Source organism: Aethalodelphis obliquidens, unplaced genomic scaffold, assembly GCF_003676395.1.
Source record: "Aethalodelphis obliquidens isolate GAN/ISIS:26980383/991018 unplaced genomic scaffold, ASM367639v1 scaffold130, whole genome shotgun sequence".
NCBI classification, from domain to species: domain Eukaryota; kingdom Metazoa; phylum Chordata; class Mammalia; order Artiodactyla; family Delphinidae; genus Aethalodelphis; species Aethalodelphis obliquidens.
This window is the reverse complement of record NW_020838074.1, coordinates 279,925-296,935: the sequence shown is the minus strand read 5'-3', so window position 1 is coordinate 296,935 and position 17,011 is coordinate 279,925. Positions and strand designations below refer to the sequence as shown.

Here is a 17,011-nt window from a genome sequence, read left to right as displayed (position 1 = left end):
TTCACTCCCCAAAACAACGCTGATTCAAAGCTGTGTGTGCAACAGGCTTTTACTGACTACTTGAGACAATGAAGAGGATTTACAGTGTGAAGCCTTTTTGCCCTCCTGCCACCAGGGAGTCTTTTCACGCGTCCCTGAGAGGCTCCAGCACCCAGAGACCAAGCCCTGTAGCTTGGGTCCACTTTTCCTTTTCTGCTGCCCAGCCCCCTACCCTCCATTGTGTGCTGACTTTCTCTGCAGAAGAAGGGATTTGGGGTCTTACTTTTCTAAAGAAGCCTAATAAGGTATCTTAGGAAACAAATGTAGTTTTGCCTCAAAGAGAACCCTGACGTTACTGTAATTTTGTATATTTGCGTATCTGACCCCACAGGCCACTGTGAGCTCTTTTAAGGGCAGGAATCTATGCCCGATCTATGTCTCGCGAGGTTGGGAATCCATGTGCTGAAGCTAAATTGCCTGGGTCCAAACACTGGGTTTATTATTTACAAGTTATGTGACCACTGTAGGAAATGAGCTGTAGGGAGGATTGAAATAAAAGAGCTAGTGAACTTAGTGTCTGAGGCATACACTGGGTACTCAGTAAATGCCCGCACTGATTATTCCCAGAAGGATTCTTTGCTGTCAGTCTGCAGCGACTAGCTTCATGCTCGGAGACACGTCATTCTAAGCTGAGAAAAGGCTTTGGTGTGATTAACTCGGTTTCCTGATGTAGAAGGACAAAGTATAAGTTTTTAGACAATTTTTTTTTCCCTTAGTAAGAAAGACTGTAGTTCAAATATTTGGACACAATAAAGGAAACTTTTACTTAACCAGGTTGGGAAAAAGAGTGGAAAAGAGTTCAATTGTTTCATCTAAACAGTAACAGGCCACAAAACCATTTTAGGCTTCCCTTCTCATTACTAATCACTTAACACTGATGATTCACTTTGGGTCTTTTTTTCTCTTTCTACATACAAAACAGAACAAGGCAAGTTTAAAAATTCTTTATTTGAACTTCAGACAAGGAACAAGTATTGCATTATAAAGACTTGTTTAAAAGCATGACATAGTCTGTTGTCATTGTTTCTTTATGTGTTGTAAACCAACATAAATATTAAGGAAGAGAATGGTATATCTTTCCTCTGCATCTTTAACCCATTCTTAACGGAGCATGGATACAACCCTTAGAAAGAAAACCCTGGTGAAATGGCATCTCTAACACTCTCTCCTCAGGTTCTAATGGCGCCAGGGGAGAAGCACTGTTGGTCTTAGCCTAACCATATTGGCAACATGACAGGAAACTAGTATCTCTAAGGCCAGTAGTGCACAGCAGTTTCCATCTAAAATTCTATTTATTTTCCCACCATCTTTTGTGAAGATGACTGACCTAGAAATTAGGGCTGAGTGTGAGTTAAAATGGTCCAATATACATTTACTGTGAAAGTCAACCTGCTCATCTCTATCTGGGATGATCCTACTGGGGGATATGCCAAACTTCCTGGTTTGCTTATTAACTAATGGTCACCGACATCGCTGGCGGCAAGCAGCAGGACAGTGTGCTGTTTGCTGACCTTGGCAAATGATAAACTATGGTTTATTTAATCCTTGGTTCCCCAACTTAATATCATTTAAAGTCTTTTAATGTGCTAAAAGTCTCTAAGGCAGCAAACTAATATGTTGAATATGGTGTCCACTATTTCACAGTGACTAGCCGTGACATGATTCATACGTAGGATCAGGTTTCCTGATCAAGATACCTTTGTCATCCTTCTTTTTATAAATTCTGACAGATAATCTGACAGATATCAACATAGATATTAATGCACAGATATTAGAATAAACTGCTAAAAGTTCTAGTCTTATCCAAAATAAACTTTGTTTTAAGCTTAGTCTTTAAAAATATAAGTTAACAGGATACATTCTGATTTCTTTTTTTCAGGTAAGAGAAAACTGTTTTTTTTTTTTAATGTGCATAGTTCCAGCTGGACTCCAGCAACATTTTTTGGGGTAGTCCAATACTGTTTCCTAGAAAATTACAAATTAACCACAACCCCTAGGGAAACAGGAATTGCTCCATCCCAAATACTGTCAGGGGTAAGAATAAAAATGTCTTACATTTCATTTTCTTTCTTTAAGCTTTATTCTTGTTTTTAAGGTAAAAGTTATAATTAGTATTCCTATTAGCAGCAAAGACCCTAATTTCTGTAAATTAAAATGACTCAGGACTGACAGAAGTCACATTTTCGCAAAGAATGAGAGATTCACAGCAGGTAATAAATGTCTATCAATTTGGGCATTAAGCAATCTTATTTGAGAGGTTAATTCGCATGAAAACAGCCAATAGTATGCAAGGTCTCATGTGAAGTTCAGGCCTATGACTCTGCAGCAGGAAGCTGAGTTGGCCCAGCCGTATGCAGTGGAAAATGTCCATGTGGTCAGACTGAAGAGGGGGCATATGGGCTTTTACTCTGGCTCTTCAGTAAAAGTGGTTACTTCTAACAGACAGTTGAAAGTGGAAGCTGCTTTGAAACTTTTCAAAGTGTTAGAAAGTCTAGTACAATGACAAGTTTTTCTGATATGCTGTCAAGTTTCACAACCTGAGCTTAGTGAAATGGCAAGAATCAGAAAATAGTACAAAAATTGCAAGGAGCTCGAGAGTTCTCCAGTTTTAGTCACTCCAAATGCCACAGCAGCAGCATCTTATCAGAGTGTCACTGCTGTGACTACTGGTGGTTCATTCCCAGGAGGAAGATTCGAGCCAGGAAAGTTTGATCAGGACAGTGCCTCTTTTAAAATGCTAGAAAAATTAGTTTGAATCCCAAGTTTCTTGCCTGTTTCTAAGTAGTGTTTATTCAGAACACTCACTCAAGAATGACTCATATAACACGGCTGCCTTCAAATACCGCCATGTCTACTTCCTGCTAACAAGAAAAGGCAAAGAAATGCCAGCTTTGTTCTGGAGACTGTAGTCATTTAAAAAAAAAAAAATTAGAAGATGCTCTGAGCTTTTATAATTACAGGGGGTTTTTCACTTGTGAAAAGACAACCCCCCACCCAATAACCTAAACTGCAAGAATGGCAAGCAATACATTTGTTTCAAGATGATCCTTTCACAAACCCTAACTTTGGAAAGAGGCATTTTACACTGCCGCCCTAATGGAGCTGTGTCCCTGTTCTGCTGAGTGAGTTAACCCCACGGGGAAGAAGCTCCTGACGTCTGACTCAGTAGACAGCATGAGGGCACATCCACTTCCATTAAGCCTTAAAAACTTGGAACTTGCAACTAAGTGGAAAAACCGTTCCCAGCAGTCTCTGCCATCACCTCTCAAGACAGTAGTACTGGTGGCCCAAAGGGCACAGAGTCACCTAATAATAGGCAGACTTGCCTCCTCCATGAGCTTACCTAACATTCTCACAAGCTTGCAAAATGCCACTTAAAAACTCAATAAATTAAAAAATCACACGTACACACACACACACACACACACACACACACACACACACACACACAGGTCCCCCATAATTCCTGGCTGCAATCCCCAAAAGGCCTTCTCACCAAAACAATTAAGCCAAAAGACCAGTTTATTCATCAGGCAGAGCAATTTTCCATTTCCTAAAGGACCTTGAGCTAATGTACAGACATGACAATAAAAACTACCATTGTGCCCCGAGATTAACAGTAGCCTCGACAGCAGTTTAAAAAGTAGAATACTTGTCAGCTGCCTTTCACTCATTTCCTGAAACTTTACCCTGAGGAGAATCCTGTTCCCTCATCTCAAAAAGATCAATCCAAGAACGGGTAATGACAAGGGGTGGAAGGGTCAGTGAGTGAAAAGCGAAGGAGGCAAGGCTCCCAGACTGCTTTTCGTGGTCACTTCACAGGTACACTTAACCCACACTTTCACATGAAAGAGAGGCTTAACGTGACATAATGAAGTCTTCAGTCTGACCAGTTGGTAAAATGGACACAGGAAAACCTGGGAATAGAGGGATAAAGTAAAAGCAAGTGCCCCAAACAAGGAATCCACGTGATGGTTTGTTTTTGTGTGATTCAGCGCAAAGGAGAGGACGGAAGCACCATCTACAGTCACTCCACACACACGGTATTTGCATCCACCATGATGACTACGACAGTTGCAGGAGAAGACTGGCAGCTTGGGAATGACCATGTTGCCACTGCCTACCAGCCATGGTAGCAGCCTCTTGTCTGGCTAATTCACAGGACAGAATGGGAAGGAGCAGGGCCAGGAGAAGACAATCCATGAGAAGACTGCCCCGCAACCTAAAGGTCTTCTAGGCACTTGCCTTCTATTCCTTGGCGCCCCTTAGAAGCAAGAGTGGTCCCCAGGGAAAATGGGTCTTGTCTGAAAACCGCCTGGGGCAGCCAAATCAGAGAGGAGTGCTGCCCTGACTTAAAATGGTTGCTACGTGGCTAACGGATACTTTTCAAACTCCAGATTCCCAGGGAATAGAGCAGCAGAGTCCCCTTCTTCCCCTCACAAGAGTTAAACTGATTTCCTCTGAAAGCGTCTAACTGGCTTGAGCACAGAGGCATCACTGTCCACAAAGAAGTGCTGGTGAGTCTTCAAAATTATCTAGGAGCCACGCCTAATTTCACAGGCAGAAAACTAACTCACTCAAGGTAGGCCTTGAGGAGTTGATATAATGTCTCGTTCCTTTTCTTGCAAGGAGGAAGAGATTGATACAGTGTGGAATGGAAGGGAAGAAATCTGACAAGAGCAATTCAATTAGGACAGGAAGCGGTGTTTGCAGAATGAATTCTATGGAGAAATTCAAAAGTTTCATAGGAGGAGAGGGTAGAAGACTCACTTTTAGAAGCTGAAGGTAGAAATCACAGAGGAGACAGTCAAAGTACAAGTGAACAAAGTAAGATATTTTTCTGTTTTGTTTTTGTTTTTAATAATGGGAGGACAAAAGAGTTAATTCCTTCACTGCCTTTTCACTGGAGAATTGAAAATGATTGCCATACTATGGGATGCACTCCACCAGCAGGAATCTAACTTGCCTGTCTGCAAAGTTTTAAAGGAGTGAATACTTATCAATTCTCAAGAGAAAAAGCTCTCGTTTGTTTAAATGTAAAGTCGCCTACATGCTCCTTAGCTGAACTGGGTATCATATCAATAGAAGGTGTGTAGTGTGTGGAGATTCACAATAAAAATGAAGGATTTGTCCTGTGGTCCTTGAGGATCTGAACCAGATTACTAAAGAAAAGACATAAGTACGTGTGCTAACACTCAGTGGCCCATGGTCCTCAGAATAAACGGTAGCTGTGGCTTTAATCTTAAACTGCAATCACATCAAACTTTCAGTGTTTTAAACATATGTATTAATGAAGCTATCTCCTCTTTCAAAGCCCGCCTTCTCTTCCATTTCATTCTCGCAAATTTGCTACCCACCCCCGACCCCAATACAGTTGTTCACATGCAGTCTCAGGTGTGAACCGAATATCGCAAGATAAACTTTACCACCGGGGGATTTTCCCCTCTACCTGACACTCCAAATTGTTTTGACTCTTTTGGGGATGCTTTTGGCTCTTCTGGCTTTGACATTTGCTTTCCAATAAGCACACATCCACAATTGGTTTGCATTAAGTTGATGAAAGATCTAATGAGTGGAAACATATGGGTGCTGTTAAATAAAAGTCTCTTTACCATAACAATAAGTGAAATGGCAGAGAGGGGAAGTGGATCTTACTTGAAAGCATATGACTATTTAAACACAAAACAAATACAGAGGGAAAAGCAATTCAGAAAGGTACAGAAAAAAATTATCTACACCAGACAACAGTGGAGGATGCAGGGCTACACATGCCTGTGGAGATATGCTGCTCCCCTTGTGTCTGAGTTCCAGTGCTTTCCGAGTCGATGGGCAGATGGTGAAAAATAGAGCAGCTTCTTTTTTTCTCTTCTATCTATCTCCTGAATTCTATTATGAGGCAGTTCTCTGCTTGCCACCAAGGCAGAAAGAAGCATTTCTCTCATCCACTCACCGGTCTGGCAGGGTCCCATCCTTAGTTTTCCATTGTAGCCCCTGGGTACTATTGTAGTGACTCAGGGATGGTGCTGACAACGTGGGCTGCCTCTGTGGCTGCTGGAGGGGAACCAAAGAAGGTGTTGGTTTGATTCCTCTGCTGATCTCGGAGGTAAGGAGGAACTGACGAGCTTTTGATGTGGAGGATCCTGGTGTCCATCACCTGACAGTCAATCTGCATCATCACTTCATAATCCTGCCCATTGATCACATTCTCTGCAGACAGAAATAAACACAAGGAATAAATATTCAACAGAATGTGCAATTCTGCTATAAGCTTCAGTCCCAGAAAGACATCAATGCGCTTCAAGGGTGTGAACTGTCAGCACGCTTTCAAGGGTACAGAGAGACTTCATCAGTCACTAAGCAGAGCTACAGTGCCAGGATGGCCTGTCCTCACCTCAATTCTAGTTCCCAAACCACCTTCACTGGCTCAGTAAAGGCTGGAGCCACTGTCAGAGTTAATACCACAGATTATCTGTCCACAGACATTATATGTCTTGTATGCTTTCCATGCAGTGTATCACCACGACTGGACCAACTGGAACAGCAGGAGATTTCAGTTGGGGGAGGGGAGAGTGTAGAGGGAAGAATACTTAAGTTCTCCCCTTCCAACAGTGGGCAGGAATAATTGTCAAAGGGACCACCATATCATGCGAAAGGTTAAGGAGACCTTGGCCAGGACTGCCTGGCTCCTGTTCATCAGTAATACTTCTAATTTCATGAAGACATTCCCAACTATGAATTTAAAGATTTGTGCTTAGGAACATAAAATACAGTGAAGACTGACAACAAGTTGTAGACATCTGATAATCATGCTCTTTCCCAGAGACCACTGTCACTTCTGTTCCCTATTAAGAAAGTCCTTAATTTCAGTTCTGGATTCCAGGTACAAAGAGAGCCATACATTTCCAATTTGGGATTAAAAGGAATGCTATAAGGACTTCCAGGTAAACTAGAGGCTATTGGCATAAGGGAACGGGAAAAACCACATAGAGCCATGCTTAACACATATGGGGTAACTTACTATCATGAGTTTAATATACACAGACATGTACTACACTCCATTCTTCCTGTGAGGACAAAAGCTCTTTATTTTCGGGAGAAGGCCAAATTATTCCCCGATTTGTAATTCTAGGTGGTCATTTTCCAACTTGTAGTCAATGAAACTTGGGCATAAAACTGATGGCAGAATCATAAATAGATAACATCTTTCAAGACCAGCTGGACATTCATAGCAATGCAGTTAGAAGATGTGTAAACTTGGAAGAATGCTGGGGAGTCAACGTGGCACCTCAGTTCGCATTTTCAGCCATGAATCCAGAGCTGGGTGTGGGACCAGGAAGAATGCTGGCGAGGGCCTAGTCCTGCACTGCCTTTTCATGAGGGTGATATACAGCCAACCAGTGATTTCAAAATTAAACATTTGGCTTCTCCGGGGCAAAGAATTGAACTTAAAAGTGGAATTCTTTCTATTCCATTATCTTTTTTTTTTCTTTTTTTTTTACTACTACACCAGGCGTGCCAAGTATTATAAATCCAGAGGAAGAAAATCCAAAGTTTGACATTTGATCCTCAGATTCCATTATGTTTGGGAAAATTGAACTATGGAGCTTGTAACTTAACGAGGCAGGAAATGACTTAAGGAGATCATCTAATCTGGGGTGTCTTAAATTAGGGTCTAATGCACAGGCTTCAGGGAGTCCATAAGTTCCCTAAAATTGCATGCAAAGTTTTATTTGTATGTGCATTTTTCTGGAGAGGGGGTACATCAAATTCTTAATGAGGTCTATGACCCCCTAAAAGTTAAAAACTATTAAATCTAATAATCTATCAACTTTAAGTGCCTTGAGCAGATCATATATCCCATTTTAAGGCCAATGGAAGACATCATTATTCCACTTCTATTGGTTGATTGCCTGTTTCAATTTCTAAAATAGTCTCCATTGATGGTGAATTTCCCATTACAAGTCTTATAAATCTCTTCAATTACAGTTGAAGCTAATTTCCTTCTTTCCCAGCCTTACTAGCAATGAAGAGCAGTTGGTTGCTGCTGTGTAATAACTAACCCTACCTATTCTTTAAGACCATTGCTGTGAACACTTAACTCCAATATTACAACTCCTGCCACTTTGTAATGGCTATCAAATCATTTACTTATCTTTAGAGGATTAAATCTGATTGGCTGTAAGTTAGCCAACGTTTCCTATCAAAGTGATTTCTTTTCCAAAAAGTAGGCAATGGAAGAAAGACAACCTGTTAATGTATTTGGAGTCATTACATTCAGAACATGTGACAGGGTTCAGATTTCAAGGTGCCACACTAGTCATTTCCTTTTGGAACCATGGGCCCTCTCTGTTTTAGAAAAACTGAAAGACTGTGTGCATATACACACACACACACGGACACATTGAGACACAGATGATCAAATAATGAAGAACACATGTATAAAAGACATGTAATATACAAGACTAATTTTTACTACTTTCCTAGATTAACTCAGAATCCAGATGACAGTTTAAGATCAAGACTAGGTTCTGTCATATAGCCCATACCACCTGCAGAAGTTATTAGAGCCCATGCGCCTGCTATGGTTTAAACTGATAACTGGAGTTCTTTAATAGCTTAAACGTTGGGAAGAGATGAAAAACCTGGTGATATGAGCTCAGATGCCTGGGGGAAAACTAAAGCTGCGACCTGATTCCAAAACCTGGGAGTCCCTAGTCATGGCTGAAATGGTACTGTTATCTTAAGCCCAACCAGGAGGCTCATGCTAGGTACGGTTTGGGTGGCTTTAAAATGGATTCTGTTCTTCACTCCTTTCTGAACTTCTAGGCCAAGGAAACAGTCAGCATTACTAGAAGAAGATTCTACCAGATAGGATGTGAATGCCTTAAACTGAATTTAGGAAGCCCCTTCTGAATGACAAGCTGGAAAATTTAGGTTTAAAGTGACACGCCATTAGGAATCCCAAGTTACCCAACACCTCTAGAAGATAGTTAAAGGGGCTACAGCAATTTCTTTTCTTCAGTCTACTCTGTGGGACCTTATAAAAGTCCTTTGGTTTTCAGTATTGACCCCCTTGGATAGTGAGTGAGGTGGTCTCTATTACTGATGAGGTTCTAATTATTTTAATTAAAGGAGGACAGAATGGGAAACAGCTTATGATAACTTGTGGTTTTCATAGGCCCCTCCCCTGCACTGTCAGGCATCTGTTCACACGATCTGCTTCCAAGAGCATCAGAGAGGCTCCGAAACTCCTCCCACAAGTGGCAGATGAAGCTCCTGTTATCCTTTACTTTCAGACTTTGAGCATAGTTAATAATTGACCACCCTCGGAAAGGACATTTTCAACTGTTGCCTATAATTTGTTCCTCGGTGTGAATAAAATATACCAGAGGAGGTTCTAACTGGAGAGATGAGAACCTGAAGACTCTGGTGGCTCAGGTAGGGAGGAGAGGAACAGCCTCTGAAGGAAAACCCAGGCAGGATGTGAGAGGCTGAGGACGGACGTCACACTTTCATTAAGGGCCAGGCCTCCATTATGAATGGGCAGTGCCCCAGTAATAAGAGAAAACATTACAGCTCATGGGCTTGCCGACAAGAGGGAACAAAGTCAACAACTAGGTAGTTGTTAGAGCTGAGTTATGTGAAAAGACTGCTGAAGGATTTTTGTGTACTTAATGAAAAAGACAGTGACTGGGAAAAACAGAACCAAAAGTTACAGTATGGAGCACAAATGTTAAAGGTTCACTTCCCCTCCTCTATTAGCAAACATTTGGGTGCTGTGCAAGCGATATAAATAATCTTATGTTCTGGGACTTCTGAAGTGAACAGAATGAGAAGAAACACTGACCTGAGTCAGGAAAAAGGTATGAAATATGAATACTTCAAATTCAAAATTGATCAGGCAAATAAAAAGGAAAAGAGATGACTGGCTTCAAACATGAGCGCCAGAAAGTGAGTCTGAATGCCCAGAGGGGTTGGGAAAGCAAGAAAAAAAGTGCTTGGACACTGGCGGTGGAAAAATTCTAGGCAATGTGGAATTCTGAACAGCCTGTAAATACACAATAACTGAATTAAGAATGGCCTGCCAAGGGGCTGTTAGCTGGGAGATGACTAACACACACACCAGGACCTTAACCATAAACAGAATTTAAATACCCCCAAATTTCACAGAAAGTTTAATTTTAAAAAATGACAAGACTTCACCAGTGCTTTGCAAAGACTACGTATGATAAAACAAGATTTCTGTTCAGAATCAGACACCAATCCTAACAAGGGGCAGTTTGCTCTGTGTAAGCTAGGCTGGTGACAGGCAGTGACAGGCTGTCAGGACCTGTGCCTGAATCCTGTAGGGTGTGGGGTATGTGTGTGTACGTGGGGGAACATGGAAGGTAAATAAAAATCCCCCCTTCCACTGATCACAAGAGATACCTGCACCCAAAACAAACACGTGGAAAAATCAGGAAAGAAATCCAGAAGGGTAAGAAAGAGGAGACAAAGGAGACAAAGGAGACAAAGGGAAGGGAAGGCGGGAATACAATGAACAATAAGGGGTGAAACATCACATGTTTTCGGTGGCTTTCAAAAACTTCCAAAGCTGACTTCACCATGTCTAACCAATCTTATCTCCAATGTTTAACCAGAGTCCTGGTTTTGACCATCCCAGAGCACCATGCATTTTATCTCTGCTAGTACTTTATCCTCTGCTTGGAAAAAAAAATAAAAAAGCTCTTTCTGCTCTTCTCTACCCAAATTCTCCATCCAGTCAATTTCTATTAACCCTTTAAGGCCCATTTCAAATCCCACTTCTAAGAAACCTTCCATGAAAACTCTAGCATTGATCTTTTTCTTTATAACCAATATATAAATGTTCCATGTCACTGAATATGTTAGAATGCTTATAGAAAAACGGTTTGGCTCCTTTAAGAAACGTTGGGCATTTCTGAAGGTAGCGGGTGGGGGATCAGTGGTAGAACTAGATAGAACCTCTCCCTCAGCAGTGGGGAAGAAGACTGAGTGAGTTAAGTACCAGTCGTATTGCAGATGCAAACACAAAATATGCTTCCGACTTGAAAAATCTTTCTGGAGACATAAGGGAGAACACTTGCAGGAGCAAAGAGCTCTAGCAACCACCATGTCTGCCCTTTGCCGTTTCCGGGACAGAGAAGAGATTTCAGGCTGTGAGTGTCCAAAGGCAGGGAGGGATGGCGGGAGGGATATTATTTGTTTAACTGCAAGACAAATCAGAATTTGTTAAATATTTAAAAAATACATGTGTATTTATTTTTTTATTGAAGTATAGTTGATTTACTACATTACATAAGTTTCAGTTGTATAACATAATGATTCAGTATTTTTATATATTTGACTCTATTTAAAATTGTTATAAAATATTGGCTATATTCCCTGTGCTGTACAATATATGTCTGTAGTTTATTTATTTTATACATAGTAGTTTCTGCTTCTTTATTCCCTACCCTTATCTTGCCTCTCCCCCTTCCCACTCCCCACTGGTAACCACTAGTTCTCTGTATCTGTGAATCTGTTTCTGTTTTGCTATATTCAGTCATTTTATTTTTTAGATTCCACATATAAGTGATAACATACAGTTTTTGTTCTTCTCTGTCTGGCTTATTTCACTAAGCATAATACTTTCCAGGTCCATCCATGTTGTTGCAAATGGCGGAATTTCCTTCTTTTTTATGGTTGAGTAGTATTCCATTGCAGATATATACCACATCTTCTTTATCCATTCATATGTTGATAGACACTTAAGTTACTTCCATATCTTGGCTACTGTAAATAACGCTGTCATGAACATTGAGGTGCATGTGTCTTTTTGAATTAGTGTTTTCGTTTTTTTCAGATATATACCCAGGAGGGGAACTGCTGGATCATATGGTAGTTTTATTTTTATTTTCTTGAGGAACCTCCATACTGTTTTCCATAGTGGCTGCACCAATTTACATTTCCACCAACAGTGTACAAGCGTTCCCTTTTCTCCACATCCTCTCCAACATTTGTTATTTGTGGTCTTTTTGATGACAGCCATTCTGATGGATGTGAGGTGATACCTCATTGCATTTTGATTTGCATTTCTCTAATAATGAGTGATGTTGGGCATCTTTTCATATGCCTGTTGGCCATCTGTATGTCTTCTCTGGAAAAATGTCTATTCAGGTCTTCTGCCCATTTTTTAAAAAAATTTATTTATTTTTATTTTTGGCTGTGTTGGGTCTTTGCTTCTGTGCAAGGGCTTTCTCCAGTTGTGGCGAGCAGGGGCCACTCTTCATCGCGGTGCGTGGGCCTCTCACTGTCGCGGCCTCTCCCGTTGTGGAGCACAGGCTCCAGACGCTCAGGCTCAGTAGTTGTGGCTCACGGGCTTAGTTGCTCCGCGGCATGTGGGATCTTCCCAGACCAGGGCTCAAACCCGTGTCCCCTGCATTGGCAGGCAGATTCTTAACCACTGTGCCACCAGGGAAGCCCCCTTCTGCCCATTTTTTAATTGGGTTGTTTGTTTTTTCAAAGTTGAGTTGTATGAGCTGTTTATATATATTTTGGATATTAACCCCTTACTGGTCATATCATTGCAAATATTTTCTCCCATTCTCCCATTTTCTCAGAAAACAGCTGTCTTCTCATTTTGTCAATGGTTTCCTTTGTTGTACAAAAACTTAAGTTTAATTAGGTCCCATTTATTTACTTTTATTTTTATTTCCTCTGCTTTAGGAGACAGATCCTAAAAAATAGTGCTACAATTTTTGTCAAAGAGTGTTTTGTCTATGTTTTCTTCTAGGAGTTTTATGGTTTCCGATCTTACACTTAGGTCTTTAATCCATTTTGACTTTATTTTTATATGTGGTGCTAGAGGATGTTCTACTTTCATTCTTTTATATGTAGCTGTCCAGTTTTCCCAGTACCACTTATTGAAGAGACTGTGTTTTCTCCATTGTATATTCTTGCCTCCTTTGTCATAGATTAATTGACCGTGTGTGGGTTTGTTTCTAGGCTGTCTATTCTATTCCACTGATCTATGTATCTGTATACAGTACCATACTATTTTGATGACTGTAGCTTTGTAGTGTAGTCTCAAGTCAGGGAGTGTGATACCTCCAGCTTTGTTCTTTCTTCTCAAGATTGCTTTGGCTATTCAAGGTCTCTTGTGGTTCCATATAAAATTTTTAGAATTGTTTGTTCTAGTTCTGTGAAAAATGTCATGCGTATTTTGATAGGGATTGCATTAAATCTGTAGATTGCTTTGGGTAGTACTGTAACTTTAACAAGATTAAGTCTTCCAATCCATGAGCACAGGATATCTTTACATTTATTTGTGTTGTCTTCAATTTCCTTCATCAATGACTTAACAGTTTTCAGAGTACAGACCTTTCAACTCCTTGGTTAAATTTGTTCCTACGTATTTTATTCTTTTCGATGCAATTGACTGTTTTCTTGAATTCTCCTTCTGATAGTTCATTATCAGTATATAGGAAAGCAACATATTTCTGTATATTAATCTTGCATCCTGCAACCTTGAAGAAGTCATTTATTAGTTCTAATAGTTTTTTTTGGTGGACTCTTTAGGGTCTTCTATATAGAGTCATGTCATCTGCAAACAGTGACAGTTTTACTTCTTCCCTTCCAATTTGGATACCTTTTATTTCTTGTCTGATTGCTGTGGCTAGGACTTCCAATACCATGTTAAATAGAAGTGGTGAGAGTGGGCAGCCTTATCTTATTCCTGATGTTATAGGACAAGATTTTAGCTTTTCATTGTTGAGTATGATATTAACTGTGGGTTTGTCATAAATGGCCTTTATTATGTTTAGATATGTTCACACTATACCCACTTTGATAAGAGTTTCTATCATGAATGGATGTTGGATTTTGTCAAGTGCTTTTTCTGTGTCTCTTGAGATAATCATGTGATCTTTATCCTTCCTTTTGTTAATGTGATGTATCACATTGATTGATTTGCAGATATTGAGCCATCCTTGCATCCCTAGAATAAATCCCACTTGACTCTGATGTAGGATCCTTTTTATATATTGTTGAATTTGGCTTGCTAATATTTTGTTGTGGATTTTTGCATCTATAGTCATCAGAGATATTGACCTGTAATTTTCTTTTTTTGTAGGGTCTTTGTCTGGTTTTGGTATCAGGGTAATGGTGGCCTCATAGAATGAATTTGGATGTGTTCTCTCTTCAGTTTTTCAGAACAGTGTGAGAAGGATAGGTATTAGAATAGGTATTAGATAGGTATTAGAATTTGTTAAATATTACATGGGTGTTATATTCCTGAACAATGGGGAGACAGATGAGAAAGAGCTTATCTAGTTAGAAGATCTATAATAATTTCATTTAAAAAGTGTATGCGCCTAGAACAATGTATACAAAACCCACCAACCCTTAGGAGCACTTGTAGTGGTCATGATGATTGAAGGGAACTACTAAAATTTAATGGGCAGGGGCCAGGAAGCGGAACAGTCTGTAATGCACAGGGACAGTCCCATGCAAAACTGTCCTGTATCTCATACAATATTCACATAGGCTAAAAAAAAAAACCACCCTGATTATTACTATGGTAATAAACTCACTGTTTTACATTTAAATATAGAGCACTTTTACATGGGTTTTATACACACTAAATTTCCAGGAATAAACTACTGAATAATAATTTATTTATTTAATAACACCTCGTGCTTCTGCATGCCAGACACTGTTCATCTAATTCTCAAAACAACCTCCTAATTCAGGTATTATTATTATTATTCCCCATTTTATAGATGAGAAAACTGGAACATAGAAACATCATGTGATTAGCCACTCAGCTGACAAATGGCAGAGCAGGAAGTTCAAACCTAGGCAGTGTGTCTTTAGAATACATTCTTATAACCACTCCACTATGCTGGGAATATTGCTCTTTTTCTGAACATAACCAAGAATTATTCATCATTTCAGAAAATCACATCACCAGTGGCAAACACAATCTTGGTATCTGGGTCACTATCAGGAAACTCTAGTATAAGTTTGCATTTGTAGCTGTTGCATTCGCAGTGATAGTACATATAGGTTCAAGCACCTGACGTGCTCACTGTGTCTTCTAATGCAATATAAGCATAATAATATATAATGCCTGAACACTATATATATTTATTAATTCAACAAATATTTACTGAATTCCTACCATGTGCCAGGCACTGAGGATACAGCAGTGAACAAAACAGAAGAAGTGAGGAGGGAGCCATGCAGCTGTCGAGGGAGGAGCTGAGTGCACATATGTCTGAGATTCCGGGACATTTTAGTGCAGAGGACAGGCAAGCAGTAGGAAATAGGGGTAAGGACTGATTGGTAGGAAAAAACAGGGCTAGAAGACTGACTGGCAGGAGAAAACAGAGCTAGGACTGTAATTTTGGAGTTATCTGCAGACAAGACAGATGGAGTCCTGAAACCAAATGGTACTCTTGGGGGAAGAACAATGGGAACATGTGTGTTAAGAAGGATGGGCACGAATCCACAGAATGGGAGAAAATATCTGCAAACAAAGCGACCGACAAGGGATTAATCTCCAAAATATGCAGACAGCAGATGCAGCTCAATATCAAAAAACGAACAACCCAATCAAAAAATGGGTGGAAGATCTAAATAGACATTTCTCCGAAGAAGAAATACAGATGTCCAAAAAGCACATGAAAAGATGCTCAACATCACTAATTATTAGCGAAATGCAAATTAAAACTACAGTGAGGTATCAGCTCTCACTGGTCAGAATGGCCATCATCAAAAAATCTATATACAGTAAGTGCTGGAAGTGGGGGGAAAGGGAACCCTCCTACACTGTTGGTGGGAATGTAAATTGGTACAGCCACCATGGAGAACTGTATGGAGGTTCCTTAAAAAACTAAAAATAGAACTACCTGATCCTGCAATCCCACTCCTGGGTCTATATCCAGAGAAAACCATAGTTTGAAATGATACATGCACCCCAATGTTCATTGCACCACTATTTACAATAGCCAGGATATAGCAGCAACCTAAATGTCCACTGCAGAGGAATGGATAAAGAAGATGTGGCACATATATACAATGGAATATTACTCAGCCATAAAAAGAAACGAAATTGAGTTATTTGTAGTGAGGTGGATGGACCTAGAGACTGTCATACAGAGTGAAGTGAGTCAGAAAGAGAAAAACAAATACCATATGCTAACACATATATATGGAATTTTTTTAAAAAATGGTTCTGATGAACCTAGGGGCAGGACAGGAATAAAGATGCAGATGTAGAGCATGGACTTGAGGACACGGGGGGTGGGGGAGGGGAAGCTGGGACAAAGTGAGAGAGTGGCATGGACATATATACACTACCAAATGTAAAATAGATAGCTAGTGGGAAGCAGCTGCATAGCACAGGGAGATCAGCTCGGTGCTTTGTGACCACCTAGAGGGATGGGATAGGGAGGGTGGGAGGGAGGCTCAAGAGGGAGGGGATATGGGAATATATGTATACATATAGCTGATTCACTTTGTTATATGGCAGAAACCAACACAATATTGTAAAGCAATTACACTCCAATAAAGATGTAAAAAATAATAAAACAAAAATGAAGATGTGGTACATATACACAATGGAACATTACTCAGTCATAAAAAAGAATGAAATAATGCCATTTGCAGCAACATGGATGAACCTAAAGATTGTCATACTGAGTGAAGTAAGTCAGACAGAGAAAGACAAATATCATATGATATTGCTTACATGTGAAATCTAAAAAAAGGGTACAAATGGACTTATTTACAAAACAGAAATAAAGTCACAGATGTAGAAAACAAACTTATGTACCAAGAGGGAAAGCGGGGAGGTGGGGGGAATAAATTGGGAGATTGGGACTGACATCTACACACTACTATATATAAAATAGATAACTAATAAGGACTTACTGTATAGCACAGGGAACTCTACTCAATACTCTGTAAT

General features: G+C 40.1%; 1 protein-coding gene across 3 annotated transcripts in view; it reads right to left on the bottom strand.

The window, feature by feature from the left end:
- Nucleotides 1-968: 968 nt before the first annotated feature.
- The window catches only part of ATF6 (activating transcription factor 6), a 220,362-nt gene continuing 204,319 nt past the window's right edge, over nucleotides 969-17,011 (bottom strand). For all 3 annotated transcript variants that reach the window (XM_027099238.1, XM_027099237.1, XM_027099240.1), the window contains one exon: nucleotides 969-6,246. In XM_027099238.1, the coding sequence (XP_026955039.1) occupies nucleotides 6,038-6,246 (209 nt within the window). In that variant the 3' untranslated portion in view covers nucleotides 969-6,037. The remainder of the gene's footprint in view (nucleotides 6,247-17,011) is intronic.